At 45.4% G+C, this 26351-nt stretch overlaps 1 protein-coding gene across 18 annotated transcripts in view; it reads left to right on the forward strand.

The window, feature by feature from the left end:
- The first annotated feature begins 13 nt into the window (after window positions 1-13).
- Window positions 14-26351, forward strand: part of LOC132975140 (mucin-12-like) — a 54734-nt gene continuing 28396 nt past the window's right edge. For 10 of the 18 annotated variants that reach the window (XM_061039461.1, XM_061039465.1, XM_061039468.1 and 7 more), the window contains exons 1-3: window positions 15-4504; window positions 6220-7398; window positions 14819-15136. In XM_061039461.1, the coding sequence (XP_060895444.1) occupies window positions 54-4504; window positions 6220-7398; window positions 14819-15136 (5948 nt within the window). In that variant the 5' untranslated portion in view covers window positions 15-53. Of the gene's footprint in view, window positions 4505-6219; window positions 7399-14818; window positions 15137-26351 lie in introns of all 18 variants that reach the window. The other 8 variants (XM_061039460.1, XM_061039469.1, XM_061039471.1 and 5 more) reach the window with 3 other exon arrangements.

The raw sequence follows: 26351 nt of genomic DNA on the forward strand, positions 1-26351 counted from the left end.
TAGACGATACTCAACATGCAACCGGAGATTTCATCAATACACAAAACACGTGCATGACAAATGTCCAAACAGTTGCAGTTATCAATCCTGCTGATAAGAGATCAGATGCACAAACACAGGAGGCTGTAGTTACCTCAGAGATACTCACACAGGAGAATCAGAGCCCACTCTCCCACAGCAGCAGAACTTGTGTGGGAGAGAGCGGCGTGCAGAGTGCCCTTGAAGAGGCTTTTTTCGCGGCGGTTGGTGCTGCGTTGCCACTGGCAACACCCACGATGCCAGAAGTGAGAGAAAGCGAGAGAAGAGAGGGAGAAAGCGTGAGGCGTGATTCAGTAGATGCTGTAGTGGCAGCAATCGCGGAGGGTGAGCGAGCAGAAAGAGCGGAGAAGGATTGTGAAGGGATAGAAGAATCTGTCAGCTCTGCAGGCCGAGAGAAAGAAGAAGGACCCCTGCACAGCCTCCCTCGGCTCGCGTTAATCTGTTCACAGGGGGAGCGCTCAGCCAAGGAGGGACAGGCTGCATCTGAGGAAAGCAGAAAAATGCCACAAAACTCTGCAGAGACGGAGAGGAAGGAAGGACCGAGGGAGACGAGGAGCGATCGCAGTGCAGACTCAGAGATCTCACCAACAGAAGAAGCCTGTTTCAATACTTCTCCCCTTGGGCTACTTACTGCTCCTGATTGTCAGGATCACATTGCTGCAGGACCGGAGGGGGGAGGAGGAGGAGGAGGAGGAGGAGGAGGAGAGGAGGTGGGAGAGAAAGGAGGGCGAGTTAAAGATTACACTGCTCTCAGCCAGCCAGGAGGCTCTCCTTGTGGGGTGTCATCGGCCGAGACTGAGACGTGTCCGCCCACCGATGTTGCCGAGTCACAGCTGAAATCACAGAGCTGCCGGGAGCCGCCGGTCGCTTCTATCTCTGCGAGCATCTGCACCGAGCAGGACCGTTTCTCTCACTCCTGCCAGGAGCAGCAGCAGCGTTGCTCAGCGATTTCCCCTCTCTCCACTCATCCTGAACAAGTCTCCAGCGACACAGATCTCACACAGAATCTGATTTTGGAAGAAGCACTTTCTTTTTTACGACCCTTTACAGAGACGGAGAGACACCGCAGCCAAGTTTTTCCTTCCCCTCGGCCTCTGTTGTCTTCACAACAAATCCTGCAAGCGAGCAGCGATCAACAGGTACGACCGAGAAGTAGCAAAACAGAAGAGGCGGCTGAAGTTCAACCCCAGACAGAGAGCAATAGTGACAGTTCTGGAGTAAGTGTGCACGCGTGTGACAGCAGCAGGGGACGCAACCTCAGAGTTCATTTTGAGGACACGGTGAAGAAAGACAGCGATCCCTCGGCGGATTTCAGAAACATGGAGTTCGCCTCTTTGCCTCCGGTGACCGTGCATGAGAGTTTGCACTATCCTGTCGTCGAAGCCAGCTACACTTTCCCAGGATTCCTCAGCCTGAGGAAACCGGATTTCATCACAAATGCAGCTCCTACCAAGGGTGAAAAAGCAATACGGAGCAGTACGGAGAAAGAGGGGTGTGGACACACTCAAGATGCCAAGAAGGACCTTAAAAAGGATCGGTCAGAGTCTGAGACCGAGGCCTGCAAAACACAGCTCTCATGTCCTGCCATGAAGAATCCGGATGGTAATAAAGAATGTTTTGACCTTCCACAAACGACGAGTGTTGCTGTACCCGAGGGCGATCGTCTGATAGTTGAGCAGGTGTCTGCAGAGGTGGCAAAGCAATTCGAAGAGAAGAAGGGAGGCGAGAAAGAGGGCGATAATTCACACGCTCAGTCTGAAGTCCGGCCTCAGGATTCTGCTAAAGTTGAAGAAAAAGCAGGTAAGCAGCGACTTCTGACCTCATCATCTGTGCTTCCACCTGAAACTGTTACCTGCAAGCCTTTAAATGATGTCACCGACGAGTTACCTGTTGAGCTACTCTCTTCTGGCCTTGACCCCGGTTCAAAACCTGAAATGTTGAACTCAGCCTCCCCTCAGACAAAGCCTTGTGACCCCAGTTTCCAGCCTTCCACAAAGTCAGATCAAACACCTCCCTCTGGACAAACGAACACCAGCGAATCCAAAACTCACTCCGCTGATCTCACAACGGATGAATCAGCGACTTCAGAAGCAGCAGCGGCCTCTGACGAGTCAATTCCCGCTATCGAGCAATGTGCCAGTAATCCTGCTTTTGTGCCGCGGCCTCCTGGCCCGATGTTGAGTCACTTGGAGTTCATTAGAGACGGTGATGTCTCTCCTCCTCCTGAGCAGACAGACGGCGGCACTAAAGTCTCTGCAGAAGTTAAAGGCGACAATGACAGGAAAGTGGCACAAGATAATGTTAAAGAAGATATGACTTGTCCTAAACTGGAGGATACAAATTATGCTGCGTTGTCGAATTCTGCAATGAATCATGGGAATATTGCATCTTCAAAAGAGGAAAATGTGACTCCTCCGATTCAGCCTCCTGGTGCAGTGGGCGGATCCGATAATGTAATTTCTCTATCACACACCAAGTCAGACTCCTCCGTTGGCATTAAACCTGTAATTTGTGAATCATCCATTAAGGATGATGTCACTGTTGTCAGCTGCCCGCTCGCATTCAGCCTGCGTACAAACGAGGAAATTAAACAGAACAAAGAGAAACAAAACGTGGATTATCAGACTTCTACGCCTGCTGTAAGAAAGGAAGATGAACAGCTTGACGAGGCAACAGAGAACAATCAGAAGGAAACAGAAGACAGCAGTGAGATGCAAACAGGAAACACAACAACACAGCCGAGTAATGAGGCTGATAAAGAGACTGTGGAGGAAAGAGGAGACCTGCAGCCATCACATAAACACAAAGTAGAAAAAGCTGAATCACCAATAAAGGATACAACAAAGGAGGGTGGAGAAATCACATCTAAAAGCCACACAGATGCATCTTCCTTATCTCCTGACAGAGACAGACCAGCAGGGTCATCTCATGACACACCAAAAGCTAAGATGCAGCCTGGTAGTGAGACTCACAAAACTCCAACATTGAACCTGAAATACAGCCCTGACAGGGATTCGGCACAAGATTTGAGCGGCCAATCGCAGTCTGCAGCAGATCCAAACTGCTTTGCTCAGCAACAGGAGCAACTGGCGTCAGAACATCCCACAGAGGAGCTGTCAGGTGTCTGTTTAGAGGGAAAGGAAACAACTAACGGTCAGGTCAGGCTGGCCCAGACGCCGGTGGTTCATGTGGAGGAAGGAGACGGCTCTGTCAGGCGGTCATGTCAGTCAGGAAGCAGGGATGAGCTGACAGGAGATGACAAGGAACGAGTGATGGATTTAAGGAAAGGTGGAGGAGATGAAGGGGAAGCTGCAGCAGCGCTCGACAGGGTTTATGTGACGTCTCACCTTGCCAGTGATTTAAATGAGAGAGGAAGTGCTGCTGAGGAAAATGACTTAGAGCTAATCACTTCTCACTCTCTTGTAGGAGAGACAAAACAGGCGACGGACGACAATAAAGGCCAGACTTTAGGGGTAGCCGGGTCGGTTACAGTTTCTGCGTCAGAAGCTGAGCTTGTGAGTGATCTGAGCGGTAAAGGTCAGCAAAAAAGCAAACAATTAAGCGCCTGTCAGGACCATAATGAAAACCCCAAGACGTCAAAGAACACCGCTGTATCTGTCGAGTCTGCATCACACAGACGTGAGGCTTCACCTTTCCGAATTCCTGCTTCATCAAAGGTCGGCGCGGACAGTTCTGACATTCATGCAGAAGTTCATACTCCAAGTGCAAAGCAGGCCGACCAAAAGCTGCAAAAAGATTACAGTGAGAAAAGCCACAGCGGTGCAACCGAGGAGTGTGACATTCAGGGTGCAAAGTGTGAGCCTTTTGAGCTGCAAAGCTCAGTCACACAGAGCAGCACAGAAGCAGAGACAGCCATAAAAGGCCCTGATGTAGAGGAGATCACAGAGGAGGATAAAGCAGCTTTGGGACGAGACAAAGCCGACAGCCAGGGGATGGATCAAAGTGGGATAAAAGTAGTAAACAATGAAGCAACACAGAAAGAGAAAGGTGTTCAGGATGAAGGCAGTGGCTTTGGGTCAGTTAAAGATTCAGACCTGAGTGAAAGTGAGCAGCCCCAAAGCAGCAGTGATAGCATTGGTCTTTTGAAGGAAACAGAAAATAGCAATGATTTAGCAAATCAAATAACTGTGGATACTCAATCTAGTATTTCATCAAAGTGCCTGGATGATTTTGCCTCAACATCTCCTGCAGCGAAGCCTCATGACGAGGTGGTATTGCCCGAGCCCGCCCAAAACAGTGTTGTAAAACCCATCGCTGCTGCTTCCCAATCTGAAGTAAGACCAGTGGAAGAAGTTACTTCCTGCATCTCTGCTGTGTCTGTGAATAAAGAGAGTCCTGCTGCTGGACCACGAGCCCCACAACCAGAGACAAACTGGATCAGAGCTCTAAAAGAAGCTGCACTCGATTCTCAGAGTAAAGAAGAGAAAACAGAGAAGACGGCAAGGTAAACAAAAGAGCATGGGTGTGTGATGAGTATATGAGAGAAAAGCCTTAAAGGTAGAGTTAAAATGTGGGAAGTGCTGACAGTGTTTTACAGACAGTTTGCAGTAAACACAGCCGAGGTTTTCATAGAAGCTCGACAGCAGCAACACTGAAAATCAGCTTTGTAACGCTGTGGACAGAAATGTTTTAATCCCTCAATGTCACTACTCATCCTCACGCTGTGCAATGTCACATCTGGTTGGGGGAAAAGAAGAGAGAAAACTAGTGTGTGCACATCCAGACAAAGTGCATAAAGGAAAAAGATGGGCACACAGTTCAACAGGGCAATGATAAATAAAATGGTCCATTGGGGGCCGAACAGATGTGCTGACATTTCCACCTTTCCTCTGCAGTTAGCACATCTTGTTTGGGTGCCATGGCCAGCTGAGAGTTAAAGTCATTTTTGTAAAAAACATTTCAGAGTCGGAGCGTGCTGATGTTCTGGCAAGCTTTTTAAAACACGAGTAGATTCTCAAGATGTTTCACTATGATCTGTTGAGTTATATCAAGCATACTTCCTGGTTCATAAGATCATCGTCTTATGGAGGCGAGAGGAAAGTGGGCACATGGGGAGGGGGGAGGGGGGCGGGGCCTTCAAGAGACAGCAGCTGAAACAGACTGTTTCAGGCAGTTTTTCACTGATGCCAATGTCAGATAAATCAGGAGGTTTTTGAGCTGCAAGTCAACATTCTTCTTCTTCATTCTGACAACATGAAAGGTGAACATGAGGAGAATATGGGATCTTTAATTTGTTGTTATAAGTTTAGCTCAAAGCTCCTGTTCTTAGTGAAGCTAGGTGCTAAATAGCTTAGCTTATGTGTGTTTGCACTCGGGATGACTCCTCCAAACATGGACCATACTGACCACCAGCATCTTCTATTAAGTAATACACTCATCATTAAGAAGTACCTCATACAACACACCTTTACATCTTCTTCAACACTAAATATTAGAGACCAGACATGAGACGTCAGGGGGTTAGAACCATGTTTTATTTGTGTGTACATGTGTGTAAAAGGTCAGCGTAGGTCAACATGTTAGCATGCTGTCACATATCATCTGCTCAGGTATGTCACAGAAACAGAGCCACATGTTCAGCTGTATGTATACATGAGTTTCAAATGATAACAGACAGAAGCTACTAAAGAATTCTGATTTATGAAGGTGTTTCCACAGGTTTTAATATTTCATATTTAGCATATTTATTAGTTTTTATGCATTCATGTGTTGCTGCAGTTTAGCCTTCCGGTATCAGCATGTTCAGGATTTGTTTGCAGCGGTTTCATTACAGAGAGCTGTGGGACAAAGAATATAAATGATACACACAGAGCTGCACTTTGTGTCGAGTCAGATGACTGCGCCTGTTGAAGCCTATAGCGGAGGTTAAAAAGCAGCTCTTTATTCTCAAAGGGTGACATCAGCTGTGACATCGTCCCTGCTCTCCAGGGCAAGAATGATCCTTTTCTCACCCTGCGCGACACAATGAAACTACACACACACACACACACACACACACACACACACACACTAACACATGCTCTGACACTTCACTGGGGACACAAGCCGCCGGACCAACACAAACACACACATTTGTCAGTCATTCCTTGTGCATGTGTCGTAAACCTAACAACCAATCCTCCAACCAAACCCCCTTCTTCTCTTCCATTGTTTTTCCAGACGCTTCCCGTCTCTGGAGTCCCCTCAAGAGTTTCTCACTCCGAGTGAGGAGATAGACGCACCTCTGAGGCACGAGGAGAGCCCACCTCCGGAGAAAGAGATCCCCCCTTTGAGGAAGCCGGTGGATCTTCCTGAGCCTCTAAACAAGACCACAGAGATCCCCCCTTTGAAGAAGCCGGTGGATCTTCCTGAGCCTTTAAACAAGACCACAGAGATCCCCCCTTTGAGGAAGCCGGTGGATCTTCCTGAGCCTCTAAACAAGACCACAGAGATCCCCCCTTTGAAGAAGCCGGTGGATCTTCCTGAGCCTCTAAACAAGACCACAGAGATCCCCCCTTTGAAGAAGCCGGTGGATCTTCCTGAGCCTCTAAACAAGACCACAGAGATCCCCCCTTTGAAGAAGCCGGTGGATCTTCCTGAGCCTCTAAACAAGACCACAGAGATCCCCCCTTTGAAGAAGCCGGTGGATCTTCCTGAGCCTTTGAAAAAGACATCAGAGCTCCTAGAACCAAGACGGAGCACACAAGTAGAGCTCCCGAAAGAAACAGAGAAAGTAGAGCTCTCTGAACAAACCAAGGAGGAACCAAAGGACTGCCAAGAACCAAAACAGAGCACAGAAGAAACTCTCCCAGTAGGAACAGAGCCAGTAGAGCTCGTCGAGAAAGTCGAGTTTCCAGAACCAACACAGAGCACAACAGAAGAGTTCCCAGAGGATGCAGAGTCGGTAGAGCTCTCAGGACCGATTGAGAAAGCAGAAGAGCTTTCAGAACAAACACAGAGCACAAATACAGTAGAGCTCCAACAAGAAACAAATACAGTAGAGCTCCAACAAGAAACAAATACAGTAGAGCTCTCAGAACAAATCGACAAAGAGGAAGAGCCTCAAGAGGAGCTTCAGGAACCAGAAAGAGAGCCGGTACCTTCTCTAGAACCAGCGCAAGAAACAGCTGAGTCCTTCGAGCCAACAGAAAGCACAGCAACATTGTCAGAGCCAATAAAAAATGAAGAACCAGAACCAATAAAGAGCACAGCAGAGCACCAAGAGCCGGGTCTGACAGAGGAGCCAGAGGACAAACCTGCGGAGATCCCACCTGAGGAGCCCAACTTGGAAGATCCAACCGAGGAGTCTGCAGGGACCGACATATTACAGGATCTCGCTGAGGCGCTACAGGACAGCGGGTGAGTCTTTTTTGTTTGTTTTTCGTTTAAAGAGGACATATCATCCTCCTCCTCCACCTTTTCAAACAGTCCCCTCCTCCACCTTTTCAAACAGTCCCCCTGTGGTCTAAATGAAACATCTGTGCTGTGCTTTGGTCAAAATATAACATGAATCAAGCACCAGAGGAGGTTTGTGACCCTGTAGAAACCAGCTCTCTCAGAACGCTCCGTTTTGGTGTGTGTGTCTCTTTAAATGCAATGACCCCCCCCTGAGTTTTCCCCGTAGACATCACTCCTCTGTAGAGAGAATAAAAATGGCGGACCTGTACAAAAGTTTTACTCTAGGCTGGGGGTGGAGTCCATGGGTGGAGATACCAGGCGAGGGGAGGGGATTTTTTTTTTTCCAGAATCCCACTGTGACATCACAAGGGGAGCACATTTGAAACAGAGCATTTTTCTCTGTGTTGTAAGACTTATGCAGACCACAAACAAAGGACTGGATGGGTTTATTTCACATGTTGTGGGTCAGTAGACTCTCAGGTTACCCAGATATATGTTCAACAACACAAGTGGATTTTTCTCCCCTTTAATATGTAAAAATAAGAAATGAGAGCTGAGACAGTCAGCAGTCTCCAGTGAAACATAAAAATTCACTGTTAAGTCATGTTTCCCTTTAAGCCTGCCAAGGTGCTGATCTCCTTCAGTCACAGTCTGGATTAAAGAAAACAGGTCTCCTACAATCTCAGGATTAAAGCCTTTTAGCCTTAAGAACAACAGAGGCTAGTTATGAGTCATGACGTAGCTGACTGGTTTTCACACAGGAACACAGTATTATTTTTCTTTTTATTTTAAACCCTCCGAGCATTTTCGTTCCTCTTTATATTTCAGTGACTATATTTCCCCGTTGGGACATGAGCTTTACGTCTCAGCAGCTCTGCCTGTCACACATTCAAATGGATTTCCACGCGCTCAGGAGAGTCCTGTTGGTGGCTTTGTTCGGCTCTCAGGCTCCTCGAGGGCGTCCGGGCGGTTGTTCCTGTCTGTAGTGGTTAAACGGTGTCTTAGCGGACGAACGAGAAGGAGTCTGTTAGATTTGTACTGGTTGGTGTAATGGTAGAGATGAACCCTTTAGAAAGTTTAAACTCCTGAGTGTAGCTCATTTTGACGTCTGTGTGGGAATTCAGTGTTTATTTAAGTCCTTTAACAGCTCCAGCTGGACGAGCTTTCTCTCAGAGGTGGTGATAGTACACACACCCTGTCCTCGAGTGGACAGACAGATAGTTTAGTGTTAAAACAACTCTGGTAGAAGAAGGACTGATTGAACTTCTAAAAGTGGAAATGGTGCTGAAACGTATGAAAGGTGCCCCCCTGAGGGACATTTCTGTTAGACATGTATCGGTTCAAATATCGACATCATTTAAGTATCGGATATCGGACTGACGACGCCGATCCACATCACCGATCAAGAAACATGGTCGAGCACTTCAAACATTCTCAGCTCACATTGTCTCACTTTGAAGACGTTCAGACTGAACTGTAAGAAGAGTCCACAAATCGTCTCCATGACGACGTTCAGACGAGATGGAACAGCTCCTTCTAGATGTTAAAAAATACAATTCTTCTTGGGGCGTTGGTGGCACAGTGGTTAGTGCGCGCGTCCCATGTGTGGAAGCTGTAGTCTTCCAAGCAGGCGGCCCAGGTTCAAATCTGACCTGTGGCTCCTTTCCTGCATGTCGTTGCCCACTCCCCCCCCCCCCCCCCATTTCTGACTCTATCCACTGTCCTATCTCTTAAATAAAGACCCAAAAAATAAACCTGACAGCTGTTGCTGCTTCCTGTTTGTATGTAAACCCAGCATAGTGCAATGCCGGGTTTACTGTCACCCCTGAAGTCTTTCTGACTTCCTTTGTGAATGATCACTCCCCATCTCTGCTTTATGTACATCATCCTCTTAGGGAACAACTTTACATTTACTGTGAGGGGATTTTATGTCTTTAAACATGTGATAGTCGATTACGTGGTTAAATGAAATCACTGCTTCTCATTTCTTCACTCCAAGCTTTTATCATTTGTTTTTGTCACTGCGTCCTGCTGTCTGCTGCTCGCCCAGGAGCCGCCCCACATGCCGCAGGAGCACTTGCCGCCTGTCAGTCACAACACATGTTGCCATGACTGCTGTGAGGGACAGACTGCAGAGGAGGGGAGGGGAGGAGGGGGGGGGTCCGTAGTTATTCCACTATAGGTTTCATCTGTAGATAAAGTTACACATGAATACTCGGCGTGGCGGGGGTTAGAGTGGACCACATGTGGGTCAGTGTGTATGTGAAAGTGTGTGTACATGTGTTTTTTACTTTACTCCCCGCCCCCCCTCCAAGAGGCCGTCCTAGCTGTCAGTCCTGCTCCGTCTGAGCGGCTTTGTGAACTGAAGCCTGTGAGTGGGAGGAATTTGGGCAGGCGGCGCTCGGCCCCACTGAAGTCATCGGCGCAGAGCAGACAGAGTGGAACAAAAGCCAGAGTTCAGGGAAACACTCGAGCATGTGCTGCGGGTGTGTGTGTGAGTGTGTGTGAGCCGGGACGTGCAGTTATTGACTCGAGAGGAGGTTATTTCTATCTCTCGCTGGAGTTCATTCTGACTGCTGTGTGATGGATTTCATCTTCTTCTCGTCTCTAATCTCGGTGAGTTGCCGAGAAGTAGCTGCCCTATTTTTTTTTTTTTATCTGGAGTAGGGAGGTGTTTAAGTCCTTCCAGGTGGATGCAGCAGATGGTCAGTAGGTAACTGGTGCTGATTACGCTCTGCTGACCTCACCGGACGGACGGGCGGACTGGAGGGACAAGTATTTAGACGGCCGAGCAGGAGAGGGAGGAAAACGAAAGACAGTAATAGTTGCGAAATGAATGTTGAATGTTAGAAAAATGTTACAGGTTAGAGCATGTTGTGGTCTCCTCCTCCCACCTGAGGAGGAAGCTGCCTGATTGACGGTTGGCAAGACGTCTTTGTAGAGGTACAGCTAATGACAAACTACTGTCTGTGAGTGTTTAGAACAACCTGCTGGCATGTCAGACTTTTAAAAGGAATGATCACTATGACTTCCTTTTTTTTGTTAAACATTTGTTTTTATTGAATCATTGTGACAAAATGAGTATGTGCACCTTTAAGAATGTGGTAGACTCAGAAAACATTTAAATGTCTAAATAAATAAATGGCACCAAAATTAGATTTTAAGCTTTTTTTGGGGGGCTTTTGTGCTATCACTTTTGTACTATCTTTCTGGGGAGATAGGACAGAGGATAGAGTTGTAAATCAGAGAGAGAGAGGGGAATGACATGCGAGATCCCACCTTTGGGAGAAAGAGATCCCACCTTTGAGGAAGCCGGTGGATCTTCCTGAGAAGTCAGGAGAGGGGAATGACATGCTGGAAAGTATCCGGATTTGAACTCAGGCCGCCCAATTCCAGGACTACAGCCTCTGTACATTGGGCGGGCAAACTGACCACTCAGCCACCAGTTTAAGCTTTTTGTCGGGAATACTGATAGATGCTATTCCATTATAATCAATCCCAAAAACCATCGGCAATCATCTACCATCATGGTCTGATGACAACATATGCCTCTGGGAACTAATGCCGATTTCTCTGTATTTCAGTTGAAGCTAGCCAGCAGTAAGCGTCAAAACGCTACCAGCTCAGACTCCCTGTCCTGTGCGATGTTTATGTCTCTTTACCTTTTCTTATGAGTCTCTGTTTAACTGTAGTTAATAGTTACACACTCTGGCTCACTTAAGCTGTATGAGCCCAAAAAAATGATTGTCTTGTGATTTACTTGCAAGAAACAGGATTTTAGTTTGACGGAATAACATCATGATGCAGATTTGTATTTGTAAAAATATAAGCTTTGTCAGGTCTGTCAAAATATGAGGAGCAACTAAATCCACTCTGATCCTGTATTTGATCATGTCTGTAAACCCCTCTATTTCAGCCCTGCTCAGAACAGGCTGTTTCTGTGTCTGTACCTTTAAATATGTAAATGAGCTGTGTCTGACCACGCCCCCTCTCTGGAAGGGCTTGGGTGTGCTCGGTGCTTTCTCGCTCCATGTCCTATTGTTTACGGTGAGAAGGCAGACTCAGAGGGCAGAACAAACACCTAGCTGTGGGAGTGTCACCCACCTGGGGGAGGGGCTACTGCCCTTTGTGATGTCATGACGGGAAAATCTCCGTTTGCCTGTTTGAGCACACATTTTCTGAAAAGTGGAGCAGGCTAAAGATGGAGAGGATGGACTTTCCTCATCATTGGGGGGTTTTAGACAGACTAGAGACACATGAGTGTATTAGAGGTTTGACATATTGTCCCCACTGATACTCTGATCTGAACATGTCTAACTTTAAAATCCTTCATATAAATCTGCAGTCACATCTGCCGGATTACTTATTATAGGTCCAAACTGAATCGTCCTTTTACCGCTCCTATCTTTGCCTAGCTGCCAGCAATATGAATATTAAACATTTGTCAATACCTTAAACTTCAGGGGAGATGTTATAGAATTCTTGCAAAATAAGAAATGTACTCATGAAACACTTCAGGGGACGCCTGTGAGTCTTGAGCTAATCATGTCATGTCTTGTTTTTTTTTTTCTTATCCATGTTTTCCGAGTGAAAGAAGGAACCAGGATGTGCTATAGCCCACATTGTACTGTAAATAGACCGGTTGCCATAGCAACTGTAGGTTCATATGACTTTGCTGCCGTAAGCAAAGTGAATAATCTCATGCCGGTTGTTCGTTCAACCACACCAGACGCCCTTCAAATAATTATTAAAAAATCGGTAGTGGCAGAAGAGACGCGTTGTATATTTTGTGTGGGATGTGTTTGTGATCTTTACAATGTGTTCTGTCTCGAGTGTGTGTGTGTGTGTGTGTGTGTGTGTGTGTAGTATGAGGTAGCTGCTGGCGGCAGGAGAGGAACAGTCCCTTTTTAAAAAAAATCACTTTCTCTGAACCTTCAGCTGGTTTTGTTTATGACGCTGTTTATCATCCAACACTCTGCCTGGACTTTTACATCGTCCGTGTCCAGCTGTTTCCCGGAGATTACACTAAATGTGCGCGCACAGAAACAGGCAAAGTCACTGATGTTTATTTCATTCTCAGTCATGAAAGTGGGGGGGGAAGTCAGTTTTTTTCTGGACTTTGATGGAAATTTATGACCAAGTAGCCCCTGAACTTAAATGCAAAAATCTCGACTAGTTTTTCTCAGAAAGTGCTGATGAGGTGATGTTCAGTAACGCTCTGCACGCTGCTGCAAAACAGTAAAAAAAACATGTGTCCTGGGGCCGCCTCCAGGTGTTCATGACTGCACTGATGCGACTACATGTGTGGCTAAAAAAAGGAGCAAATGTGCTCGTATCATACGCTTCACATTCAGAAGAATTAGGGGAAACTCCAGCTGTTGACAACCTGAGCGGATCAACTAACATTCACTCCACATTAAAAGCTCCTCACGGCCTCCAGTGTCCAGGTTAATCTCATTTTCTGCAGATTGGCCTCACCTCTCTTAACAGCCTGACTTCCTTCTCTCTTATCAGCTCTGTTGCTTTACGCGTCCATCTTTGGAGGCAGCGTCCGAGTCTTATGACACTTTGTGCCGTGACTCGGTTGTTTCTATTTCCAGGCTGCATGTGCCAAGTCGGACGCAGATGCTGACGGATGCATAGCTGCAGCCTGCCCGAGGATTTTGTAATGCAACCAAATAGAAATTCATGTATCGACTTCTATGCATGCTTCTTTGGTCATGCAGCCATTCTTCACTGATAAGAAAAGTCTTCAGTGTTAAAGTGGAATGAAAGAAGCCAGAAGAGCGTTTGGATGTAAAGTAAACTGTAGCTTGCTACGCCCTTAAGAAAAGCACACACACCCTCATTAAAAGTTATTAAGCGAGAGGGAGAGGGAGAGGGAGAGGGAGAGGGAGGGGGAGGGGGAGGGAGAGGGAGAGGGAGAGGGAGAGGGAGAGGGAGAGGGAGAGGGAGAGGGAGAGGGAGAGGGAGAGGGAGAGGGAGAGAGAGAGGAGAGAGAGAGAGAGAGAGAGAGAGAGAGAGAGAGAGAGAGAGAGAGAGAGAGAGAGAGAGAGAGAGAGAGAGAGAGAGAGAGAGAGAGAGAGAGAGAGAGAGAGAGAGAGAGAGAGAGAGACAGGGAATAACAGAGCACACTTTCAGCCTGAAACAAGCTGGAGGAGTATTTGGAAAGTGCAGCTACAGACTTAAAACCTCCATCTTTCTTTTAAAAAAAACATGGATTGGTCAGCTCTCAGTCAAATATCAGGATTTTGGTGTCGATAACAACAACATCTGACTGTTTAGGCGGCTAGTCGTTCAAATACCTAGTTTCCATATTTTCAGGTCTGACAATATCACGTTACAGCAATTCTTCGATCACTTTTCCTGCAACACATTCATTTAATGATGCATCATAAAATCTGACAAACTGAAGAATACAAAATGTCCTTAAAAAAGGTAAAGTGCAGGATTCATGTATTTATTCACTGCAGTCTGGTGTCAGTTTCACCTCTTATCACACTTCATTTCTTTTTACCGCTATTCGACGTTATCCGCTGTCTTCTTCTTGTTTTTTTGTCTTTTATCCCGTTGTAGTCTTATTTTTCTTTCATCCTACTGCAAACTTCTTCTTCAGCCAATTTTCTTCTGCTAACGTCGCCTTCATTTATGTCATTAGTGCCGTCATGAAGTAGTGACGCTGTGAGTCAAGTTGGCAGGGAAATCTTTTAACAGCGATTGCATCTTTTATGTTAAAATATCCATCAATTTAATTAGTGTATCACTCGACTCAAGATGATGATATTTTTTTCTAACCCCTAATACAGACACACCTGTTCTTATGTTTTCTAAATGTGCTTTGCATGTTTGCTGGAGTTTGGTGAATAAACTTCAGTTGATGGAGGTGTTGTAAAGCTGCCTCCCGGGGTATTTTTAGAGCTAAACAGAAGGCATGCCCCAAATGGGGGAACAGCTGCATGGGCGTCCATCGCTTTGCCTGTCAGATTAGAAGAGCCTACCACTCCTGATAAGAAGGAGGTCTGGATCAGGGCCAAATCCACTCCACCAGGTGGCCACTGATGACAGAGCCAGACACCCTCAGACAGACCGGGCTTCTTCTTCACCGCAGAGTAAGAAGTAGAGCAGTCAGGGGAAACATGGACTATGAGATGAGAGCGGTTTCTTTTTCAGTTTTGAGTGATTTAAATGAGAAAGCCTTCCTAGGATGGTGGGAGTGAACTTTTTATTCTTTAAGTCACTGCAGAGCGCTGCGTCTTTCTCTGCTTTGGGGTAAGTTTTTAGTCACGGCTTCCTCGCTCGCTCACTCGGAGTAGGTGTTGTTGGTGTTCTTGTTCTTGTCTGTTTGTTGATGTTTTTGCGTTCCCCCTCCCCCCCCCTGCAGGCCCCCCCTCGTTGAGCAGGCAGAGAAAGGTGACCGTGCCGCTGCCTCGGCCCCACCTCCGACCTCAGAATCCTGCATCCTGCCTGCCTTCCCGTCTCACCTTCACGACATCACAGAGTTCCCCACTCCTCCTCCCACACCCCCGGAGAGGCTCACCTTCGACTCTCTACCAACCCCACCTGCATCCCCCACTTTCCCTCCTCCTCCTCCTCCTGATCCTGCATCTCCTCCTCCAGCTCCTGCATCTCCTCCTCTACCTCCTGCTGACCAGGGTGAGGACCACCTCCCTGCCTCTGCACCCTTCAACCCCCCTTTAAGGTATGAACACAACCTCCGCCTGACTGAAGCTTGAACTTGTTGTTTAAAATGTCTTATGAATGTGGGGCAAATTTGGCTTTCATGCATTTGCTCTGCTTGGTTTGTCAGACATCACAGTAGATTTGACCAGCGCTGACACTAGTCTCTTTAGCCTGCTTGACGACAAGTATGTCATGTCCTTATCCTTTCAACCCCAGATCAGTCAAATTAGGGCATTAAATGGACATCTGGCACACTGACATACCTTTTAGATGTTTAGTCTCGGAGCTCAGTTATCCATATTGTGACCTTGTTTGAACTTTAATGGTTAGTTATTTATACTTATCCTGTTCCTCACAGAGAGCTTGACTCAAAAACTGTTTAAAACAAGAGGATAAAGTCACAGTAACGGCACATATTGGTTTGAAAACCTCTTTAAATGCCTTGAATTTGGCATTTTGGCCATTGCCATCTTGGTTTTTGGAGTGTCCATATTTGGCTGAAAGGGTGGTGACACTTTTTTTATGTTTCTGTCCAGATTCAGATTCAGATTCTTTATTGTCCAACAAGGGGAAACTTGCGTTGCAGCAGGAGCACACAGAAGACAAGAAACACAAGGACAACATCACCGTAAAACATAAACAAAAAAGGAATTAAAAAAATCAGACAACCCAGAAAAATATAAAAACCAAATAAAACATTGTAATAAAATCAGTCAAGAGCTCGTACCAAAATGGGAATTCCTACCAAGTCATTAAAGTGCAAAGTGGCGGTGTGCAAATGTGCAACACAAGTGCAAAAAAGAGCAACAAATGGCTAATTGTTGTTTAATATATTAATTGCACTCGGTACAAATGAGACCTGGAGTCTTTTTGTCTTCCATCCAGGTTGACAATCAACCATCGTAGTGACCGGGGATGCATTCAATTTTGGTTCAACCAGAATGTAGCCTCTGACTAGTCGAGTAGTGTAAAGGTGAGAAAACACAACCGTCACAATTTAGCAAAATGTATTTTTAAAAGGCTAAACATTGACCAAAAACCAAATACCCCAAATACCTGCAGGTAAACGTAGTCAGATTGGTTTGCTGAGTGTGGCTAACGTTAGCATTGCTAACAGCACCAGTTGTCCCTGTGCCGCATGTGTTTACACATCGCTCCAGTCGAGTTGTTATGTACCAGTTAGGGTAGGTTGTGTTTCTACATTTGTACCCGTAGGTACAAATTCAAACTTCCTTGAACTTCTCACTTCTTCTAAGGTTAAGTTGTCAGCGGTGCTCGTCATATACTGATTCTTCATATAGAGCACGACTTAAGCTTTTCTCGATGAAATCCAGAGAATCTCTCTTCTGCTATTTCAGCAGCCCCTCTAACCGACTCATAAAATTACAGATTAACTGTGCCATGAACGTCGACCACATGAAGATGTAGGACGCAGGATTAGTTAATGTATGAACATAGTGTGGTCATGGAAACTCAAATGTATACTGTATAATTGTGGCTTGTTAACGGTGGATATAGAAAATGAAATATTCACAAACATTTCAGGATGAAGCAGAGCTCAATAAAAATAGTCTGCCCCTTTAAAGCCTCCTGAATAATTGAAGTGTTTGAATTAGTGTTGTTTTAAGCTGAGTGTGTAGCACCACAGATCTGGTATGAACACAATGATTTTCATTCATAACTCCGGAGCTGATTACACGTAAATGTTCATCATTATTTTGTCATCGGCACATTCTCCTCCTCCGTCTTCACACTTTATATTCCCCTGGAGTCCCCTTCTCGGCTTTGCAATTTACTAGAAAGACTTGACTTTTAAAGAGGGAATGACTCAGCCACTTTCACAGTGCAGTGTGATGTTCAACCAGCAGAGGGAGCAGCGCTCATGTTGTACTGCCTGCGTCTGCACTCTGCTGTCTGAGTTCTGCAGGTTTAAGAGAAAAACACCAGACACACACAAGCTCTCATTATTACCAACATGCATCAACCTTTGTTTACTCGCTTTAAACTTGACCCTGCTATGCTTTTTGACTCACACATCACAATCAATCTTTGCGCTTTACAAAGAGCAGGTAAAAGACCTTACTCATTGTTAAGAACAATGAGATGGGGGGGAGATGGGATAATATGCAGAAAGGATTTCTTCTTTTTATTCCTCTCGTTCCTGTTGTCCACACTTCCTTGCCGCTGAGGTGGAGGTCGGAGCAGACCGTGCATGTATGAGGACGGCGGTGGTTGTAGGTATGACACAGTCCGAGTGGCTGTGCATCAGGGGCGTTGTCGGGGAGCAGTAGTGCCAGATCACCTCGCTGAAGGTTGGGGGCTTCACACCGTCCAAATCACAACACTGCAGTCTCAGATTCTGTTGTGCTTATTTCAATGATTTATTTACAATTAGAGGTCCAATCAGTGAGCTGTGTAGAGAGTGAGATGATAAAGGTATCTTACTATCTGATCATTAAGGAAACATGTTGAAGTGCTGGCTTCTCTGACAACAATGCAGCAGCCAGTATGTCCTCCTTCTAACTTTAGATTCTGCTCCTGAATGCTCTGGATTTGTTTGGACCAGAGAAGGTAGGCGCTTTTAAGGTGACCCCCCACACGGCCCGGTTGGACGCCCCTCCGTTTGTCAGATATGAGAGCAGTTATCAGGTCAAACCAACAGGTGTATGGATATGATGAGTTAGTAGTTTCAATTCCTTTTACGATGAGAAAGTGTGCATGCTGGTGTTTGTGCATCAATGCTGTTGTTGTGATTGTGCTGCACCAATATGTCTCCTACAGAGAGAAAGCCACTGAATTAAATATGTTGCAATTGTTGTTTTTCTCTGTATTTGCAAATAGATGAGGTCTGTTTCATAGACACCTCATGAGTGATTTGTTTACGGCAGCAATGCAGCGTTTTCTTGGCATATGAGAAACAAAGCCCCGGACTCTCATCAAGCCGGATCAGCGAAACACATCGCCTATACTGCATGGTCAGTATGTCGTCTTTGATATGTGGTGTTAAGTACGGCTTTAAAAAAGGATGTGAGTCAAATCTTTTGTCCTTCCTGAGGTGTTTCTGACTTTTATTGATTTATTGGGTCAGGGTCTTTGACTGGAGATTCCATAGATTGATGTTTGGCTTTCACTTGAAATTAAAAAAAAGAAGATGAAATGCAATTAAGTTTTAATATATTCTGCAGGAAGATATTCTGTAAATGAAGACAAAAGGAAAGCTGGTTTTCGCAGACACAGCCTCAGGAAATGGATCCCACTAGTGATTGTGAATGAGAGCAGAGCAGCAAAGTATGGAAACAACATTTTAATGTTTTATTGCAATGACTGAGATTGGATTATCATTCCCATTAGCTTCAGGAATGAATGTTAGCAGTGAATAATGAATTTTTTTTTTTCGTCAAAAACTCTTCCCCTTGGGTTTGGATGAGATGCTGCTGTCAGCCACAAAGTCTGCACATTTAATGACTCCTCCCTTTCTTTGGTCCTTCCACAAAATTCTTGTTGTTGCCTTTTTTTTTGCTTAGTTTATTATATGCCAACATTAAGGATCATATGGTTTGATTTTCTTGATTTGGAGCATGATGCAGTCTTACTGTGCAATCATAACCCACATTTCCCTTCAACACTTGCAAAGATTTCTATTTCCCTTTTGTTGACAAGTTGCCGTCCTGTTAGACGCTGGAAGTAAAACTATAACGGCTGTAACAAACAACTGGAGCTAAACAGTGCATTCTAGTTTTTTTACATTTCAGAGGTACGTAAAGGTGGATTTTTTACTGCCTGGGTGACGTCCCCCGTCTGTTCCTGCAGGGGGCGCTGGAGTCCCATCGATGGCGGTCTCCATGCTGGAAATGCTGTCTCAGTCTAACTTTCAGTCAACCTAACGAGAGGCTGAGAGCTGGAGCTGAGGCGGGTTTTAAACCTCCTGACAAACCGTTACACCGCGCCCACCTGTCAATCAGGTCAGCTACACGCCTTATTGTGAATAACTCTTATCCTTCATCAAATCAAAACTGATGAGTCATCAAAACATTCACCCCCGTACAGTGTGTGTCCATCGAGACATGAGCTAATCACACCTATTTGGTTTTTTGAACCAGGCTGTAAACATGTTAATCTCTGCTGTAAAAACAGGCTTTTTAGAATGGGTGTGTATGTGACTTCCTGTGCTTCTGCAGCCAGCCTCTAGTGGACACTCCAGGAACTGCAGGATTTTACACTTCAGCCTCAGCTTCATTTTCCAACACTGGAGGTTTCTGCTTGGATCCACTTATTCTTCACTACATCACAATCTGCTTAAAACACATCACTTTTCAGTTCAATGTGTTTTATTGGATGTAATTAGACATCATCACCAAAGCCCAAAGTGATAACTCGATTTAAAGAAAAAGAAAAACAGAAAGCAGCCGAGAATAAAAAAAGGACGTCCTCTGTCTTGCGGGCTTCACATCTTCGATGGTAGTCAGTGACCCTGATTCCTCGCGGGCTGCGTTATGAATCTTTAAGTAAACTGCCACAGCCATATCTTCCAGTGCATGCGTTTGTTAAATATTTGATTCCTTCCATTTTCTTCAGTCTACAGCTGAAAGCAGAGTGCAAAGCCAGACTCTTTAACACAGGGAGCATGTTTAGTTCAGTCATTCAATACAATAGGAAGTTCACATACACATTCTCTGCTGCCCTAGATTCCTCTTTGAACTAGAAATGAGGGTCTGCACGGCGTTTAAAATCAATATTTCTTTGCTTTAGCGGGGGGGTCCATGAGTGGGATGCATGTTGACTTGTCCCCTTGGGCTGGGAAACATCGACCAGCTCGTTCATCTGAGACTAGACCCACATAGATGTTCATCAGTTAATGGACTCTGTGTTTACATGAAAACACTCTCATTCTCAGGTGGGACACAGACTCTGGGTTTGTGTTTTATTGTTTCATTCAGTCTTTTCACTTCTCAGGTCTTCAGGCGGGGGGTCGGACACCTGAACCCTGTGAATCTGTGTGAATGCGAGCGCCGCGGGCTCGTCCTGCCATTGTGCCGAGCCCTCGTTTCCCTCACTTTCCCATGGAGCGTACAATAGATTTATCCTTCTCATATTTCCAATGCCTCGCTTTCCCATCGCTTCCCAGACGATCAATGGAACATTTGTAGAACTGGTCTCTCCTCCTATACGGCCAACCCCGAGGGACGTATTCTCTGTGTCACACGTGGGCGAGGCTGAATGGGATTACTGCTCTTATACGGTCTTTGAGGCAAGTCAAGGTTTGATGAGAGTGCCAGTAAATTAGATCAGCAGCAACATCCCTGCTGATGCCCGGGGATCCAACAGAGGCTGGATTCATTTAGAAATGTGTGTCAGAAAGAATATGTCTGTGTCTACATCGCTGAGAGTGACACGTCTGGATGATGATTTGACTTGATTTGATTTTTTTTTCAATTACTCCCCAAACCGAAAAGAGACACGGGGCGACAGAATCTATAAAAGTAGACTATTAACTTTAGTAGACAGAGATTACAAAAGAAATAAACACTCCAGATGTTTTTTTTAAAGCTCTTAAGGGCCTCATTTAATTAGCTCACTATCAGTGTACCAAAATCAAGCAGCAACCTCCAGTGTTGGAAAATGAAGCAGATGCAGAAGTGCAAAATCCTGCAGTTCCTGGAGTGTCCACTAGAGGCTGGCTGCAGAAGCACAGGAAGTCACATACACACCCATTCTAAAAAGCCTGTTTTTACAGCAGAGATGAACATGTTTACAGCCTGGTTCAAAAAACCAAATAGGTGTGATTAGCTCATGTCTCGATGGACACACACTGTACGGGGGGTGAATGTTTTGATGACTCATCAGTTTTGATTTGATGAAGGATAAGAGTTATTCACAATAAGGCGTGTAGCTGACCTGATTGACAGGTGGGCGCGGTGTAACGGTTTGTCAGGAGGTTTAAAACCCGCCTCAGCTCCAGCTCTCAGCCTGTCGTTAGGTTGACTGAAAGTTAGACTGAGACAGGATTTCCAGCATGGAGACCGCCATCGATGGGACTCCAGCGCCCCCTGCAGGAACAGACGGGGGACGACACTCAGGCTTCAAACATTCATATTTACAGTTTAAGGACCAAAATACAAATTTCAAACATAAATTCGGCAACGCTCTAAACAAGAGCAATAAAAAAATGATTAATTCTAAAATTATCTTTCTAAATTGCACCCCTAAAGGCTTTATATTTTTTTGATCCAGCAGATGTCGCCCTTGAGCACCAGCATGAAACCAAAACAATTCGCGCTGCATTGTTGTGTTAGCATGCTAATGCTAGCGATCTTTATTATGCTCATATCTTCACACTGCATGTAAATTTACCTGAAATGAGCGTGATCTAGAAACACAGTTAAGCAGTGAGTACAGTATGTTATTCTTCTTTTCTCTAGTCCCTCAATTAAACAACTTTTATACACGAGGGGAGGAGTCAGCCGGCCGTCCGGGCGATGTAAACAAAGTGAAGATAGGACTCTGAAAACTCTGAAAACATCACAGACAGTGGGACTCGGGTGTTACACCCATTGTAGACAGTCATGACTCACAGAGTTATTTTCAGAGGAGATACTTGATTTATATTTAAGTGTGAAACATCACATATAAAGCCTTTAAGACAATTTGTTATGATTATGTTTTAAGCTGTTATCATTAAAACAGGTTTCTTTATGTCATGTGTGAGTTTTTGGTCTCAAAGTGCCTGTTTAGTGAGTACGGAGCTCCTGTTGGAGTTGCTTGAATGGAAGACGATTTAGTAAGAGGGTCAGAGTTGAATAATGCACACATAGTTTCCCAGAGTCTATTGTTTACCTCGGGCATCACTCTGGTTGGCCACGCTCAGTGCTGGAAGCTCCCATTGTGTGAAAAGGAGGCAGAAACATGACATTTTCCCTGTGCGCCTCGCTGGGTGAGAGAGGGGGAAGCAGGCAGGAAAAAGGAAGAGAGAGAGAGAGAGAAGGATGTTTTTCTTTGTGAGGGAGGGAGAAAGTGAGTGAGTGTGGGAAGAAGAAAATCAGCCTGTTAAATATTGAGGTTTTCAGAAGGTCTGCTTTTGTTTGGCTCCCCTGCATGGTCGCGAGAAAAAAGGGCTGCTTGTCTTTTTAAAGGCGCAGGAGGCTGGAGTCAGGGGAGAGAGAGTGGAGGAGAGAGAGAGGGGGGAGGAGGCAGCGGGAGCAGCAATATCAGCGACCAAACAGAGAGGGGAGGAACCTCACACACGCGTGCAAAGACGGCAAGAAAAGCAGGATTATTCTTCCATCCCATTTGTTTTTGGATTATTTCCGATGTGACATCTTTGCTTTTGGAGATTTTTTTTTTGTATCCTCTCTCCGTGTTGCATCATTTAATCATCACATGAGCAGCAGGAGTATCTGAGGGATGCAGCGCTTAAAGTCAGGAGCTCTAAATCATCCTCCGCTCTGCCTCTGATGCGAGCAGAGAGTCGCTCATCCTCTGCACTGCAGCACAGAAAAGCTCCGCCACCGCTGCCGCTGCTGCTCGCCTTCCTCTGACACACGGGCTGCCCAGGAACAGAGGGAGAGGAGAAGGTGGTGTTGTTGTTTTTTTTTTTAGAGGAGGAGGAGCAGGTGGATGTGGAGGGTGGCTGGAGAGCAGCAGCAGCAGGCAAGGGGGGTGGGGGGGAAAGGAGGGGGGGGTGGCAGAGATAGCCGAGGATGGGGGCCAACGAGTCCATGGAGCAAGGAGAGACCCCCTGTCCCTCTCAAGAACACATGTGAGTTGGTTTTTCACCTGCATGCTCGTTGGTTCAGCGTGTTGCAGAAACAAAGAAAAGCTCTTTGTTTTGTCTGGAGAGCGGCTCAGACTGCTTCTTTCTTTGCCGTTATTGGAAGTTTTTTTTTGTATTTATGGCTTTAAACTGACCTTGCATGCAACATAAATGTTCACTGTGGGTGCAGGGGGGTTTATTATGCAGAATGCAATCACCTGTGAGTGTTTTCATGGTGTCTATGATCCTGTATTGTTGACATGTTGTCGTACAAAGCCCACCTCTGGGAGACGATGACTCCTCACTTCTCGATACTGTTTACTATCAAAGCCTCTGAAAAAAGGCAGCACACTGAGCACATCATCTTTGTTGTTGTTTTCTTTTGTGATGTAAATAAGGATGAGATAATCGGCGCATGTGCACAGACACGTGTGCGTCAGTGTGCCACGTCTACAGTACAGTACATCACAGCGCTTCAGGGGAACCTGGATTAGGTAAACGAGTGCCTCAGTAGGGGGCCGCTGGGAGGACGGTGTGGGGTGATGTTTTGTTCCACCGTGAAGGAGGACGCGACGGGCGCGCTGGGAGCAGGAAGCTGGTGACGGTGTGGAAATAGAACATAGAAGCTGTGTGGGGCGGTGGAAGAAGATAACTCTGGGGAGACGAGGGACAGAAAGAGTTAGAGTCAGAGAGGGAGCGAGACGGAGCGAGAGTGCTCCACTTTGCTGTGTTTTATTTATATCTCAGACACACTACTGCACAAGGGAAACAAGGATCCTGGGGAGGGAGAAGGGAAAGGGAGTGAGTGTGAGAGGGAGTGTGATGTACAGATGAATGATTTAGAGCATCATACAGTAAAGCTCTCTTAAAGTCTGGGCTCAGATTTCTGTAGAACTTTATGAAAACATCGTCTATGGCCGTCCAAATGTTCCAGACTTGGATTATATTCTGATCGTTAACATCAACATGTACCAAATCTGTCATAAGACAGATGCATATGAGAGGAATGAATCCATGAATAATTGCAAACAATCTCCTGCAAACTGTCTCAATTGCACAAAATAATTGGTACTATTTTTTGTTGCCAAAGTATTTGTTCAGATGTTGACAGAGTGCAGGAGTTTCTCTTCAACTTTTGGATAATAAAATACAAAACATGACCTAATCTCGGGTCACTGGGACTTAAGTTTTGTCGCCGCGGCATCCTTTTTGGTTAATCATATCAAAGTTTTAAAATCTGATATTGTAACCATAATGCAAAGTACAGAGCGTAGTCACTGGATGTCTGACTTTGCCTCTTTGATACATACAGGTGTGCAGGAGTAGAAGCATAGCGGCCACCATCCAAACTGTTACCAATGAGGCTTTTACTGAGTTTACTTCCTGTCAAAATAATTTAAAAAACTATTGATTATTAGTTCACTTCCTGTTTAAAGAACTCAAAAAACACTGCAGGGCTCTGATCTGGAAGTTTAAAATGTTTAGAAATGAATCAACGTTCATGCTGAAGGGGATTTTGCCTCTTTTTTCTAATGATTAAATCCCAAATTTGAGTCCAGATTGTGTTTCTGGATTCTCCTCCTCATGTCTCTCCTGCAGCGTCTAAACCTCTGATATTTTAACCCCCCTTCCTTTCTGCAGCTCTGACTCCCAGACCCGACCTGTTGTTGTTTAATGTGCCATCTGCTGACAGTCAGAGTCTCAGATTAGGCTCCATGAGGTGGAGATTATCTCAGTCTGACACTCTTCTGGTCCTCAGTGGCTCCTTTTGTTTTGAGTCCGTACGGCTTTGTGAACGATTGAAGTTGACATCAGTCTGGACATCTGCTCCTCGACACAAACGCTCCTCGTGCACGGCCTGTTTGTCTGACCTGCAGAAGGTGCAGAGTCCTGAGGTTGAGGAATCATATGCAGAGTACAGACTCTTGTTTTCTCATTCCGCGCCTCTCCAAGTCTCTCCCCTGCTCACCTCATCACTCCCTGTGTAAAACTGGAGCTGCTCTCGTAAAATGAAAATGGGCTTTTGTGGTATTTCTCAGCATGTACAGTGTGTATGATGTAACGCTTCATCATAATTCATCAGATGGAGCAAAGTGCAGGAGCTCCCTCTGTTGGTCGCTTTCATCTATTTCACTGAACACAGAGCAACACAAAGTATCTCCTTTTTTTATTAACACTCATTGGGTTTAATGTTCTTCCTTCTTTCCATACAAGACACATAATAAATCTATCTATTATATGTAAAATATCTACATCCAAACTCAAGGATTCCTGTGAAAAAAGGTGTTAAAATAAACCTTGTTTTGCGACTGACTTCTGGTAAAGCAAAACATGTGACAGATTTAGAACTGAGCTGCTAAATGACCTAACTTTATGTCGACAAAAAGCAAAAACTAAGCCTCTGTTGTTTTACCTTTTTGTCTGACTGAAATGCTGTAGCCTCTTAAACCAACTGTCATTGTGAATATAAATATATGTATATATATATTATTTAATTTAAATTATCAATATACACACACATGTAAATACTGTAATTGACATTTTAATTGACCCATCTGTCACATAACTTAATTTTACTTATCATGTTACTTCAGCATCTTTTGCACTATTCACCACTGCACTGTTTCATGTTTATGTAAATATTAGTCTTTTCTTATTCTGTTTATTGTTGATATTTAATGTTGTACCTGTACATAAGAGAGCACAGTTCACCAAAGTTAAATTCCTTGTGTGTGTGAGCATACCTGGACAATAAATCTGATTCTGATTCTGATTCTGAAATGCACACGATGCAAACAGAAGATCACAAATCAGTGAGCGCTGGATGAAGAGGGGATGATGAAGGGAAGGATGAGTGGTAGGAGAAGGATTAAAGGTAAAGGAGGAGTGACACTGTAGGTGGGAAAAGGGGAGTCGTGTCCACACAGAGAGGGTTTAAAAACGAGGAAAAGATGGAGGGAAACACGCAGCATCAAACACCACTGAGGCTACTCACACAGCTGCTTAGAGACCTGCAGCCTGCCTCCATTCATCCCTCCATTCATCCCTCCATTCATCCCTCCCCATCGCCTTTTTACCCAATCACAGTCGCCTCCTTGTCGATCTTCATTAGTGACATCAAATGAAGCATTTGTTTTTGCAAAAGAAAAGACGACACATTGCCTTTATTTGCAGTAAATACTTTGACATTTCTTGTATTTTAAACATTCAGAAAGGAGCGGTAAGGCGGTGTTTGGTTTACATGTCGGTGCAGCCCGGGGGTTTCAATCGGCGTCTCTCCCTCCAGCCCTGTGGAAGCTGCAGAGACAGAGAGCGTGTGTTGGATTTGGCTGAGAGCACACAGACACGTCTGGCTGTCTGAAACGCAGCGTCTCTCTGCCTCACGCTGCAGAGTCTCTGTCTCCAGGCAGCTCGTCTCAGCCTGCGAGACGCTGCTGATAACCGCTGCTCTCTTTGTTTCTATTCGCCCCCGTATCCTGACATG

Source organism: Labrus mixtus, chromosome 6 (genome assembly GCF_963584025.1).
Source record: "Labrus mixtus chromosome 6, fLabMix1.1, whole genome shotgun sequence".
Taxonomy (NCBI): Eukaryota; Metazoa; Chordata; class Actinopteri; order Labriformes; family Labridae; genus Labrus; species Labrus mixtus.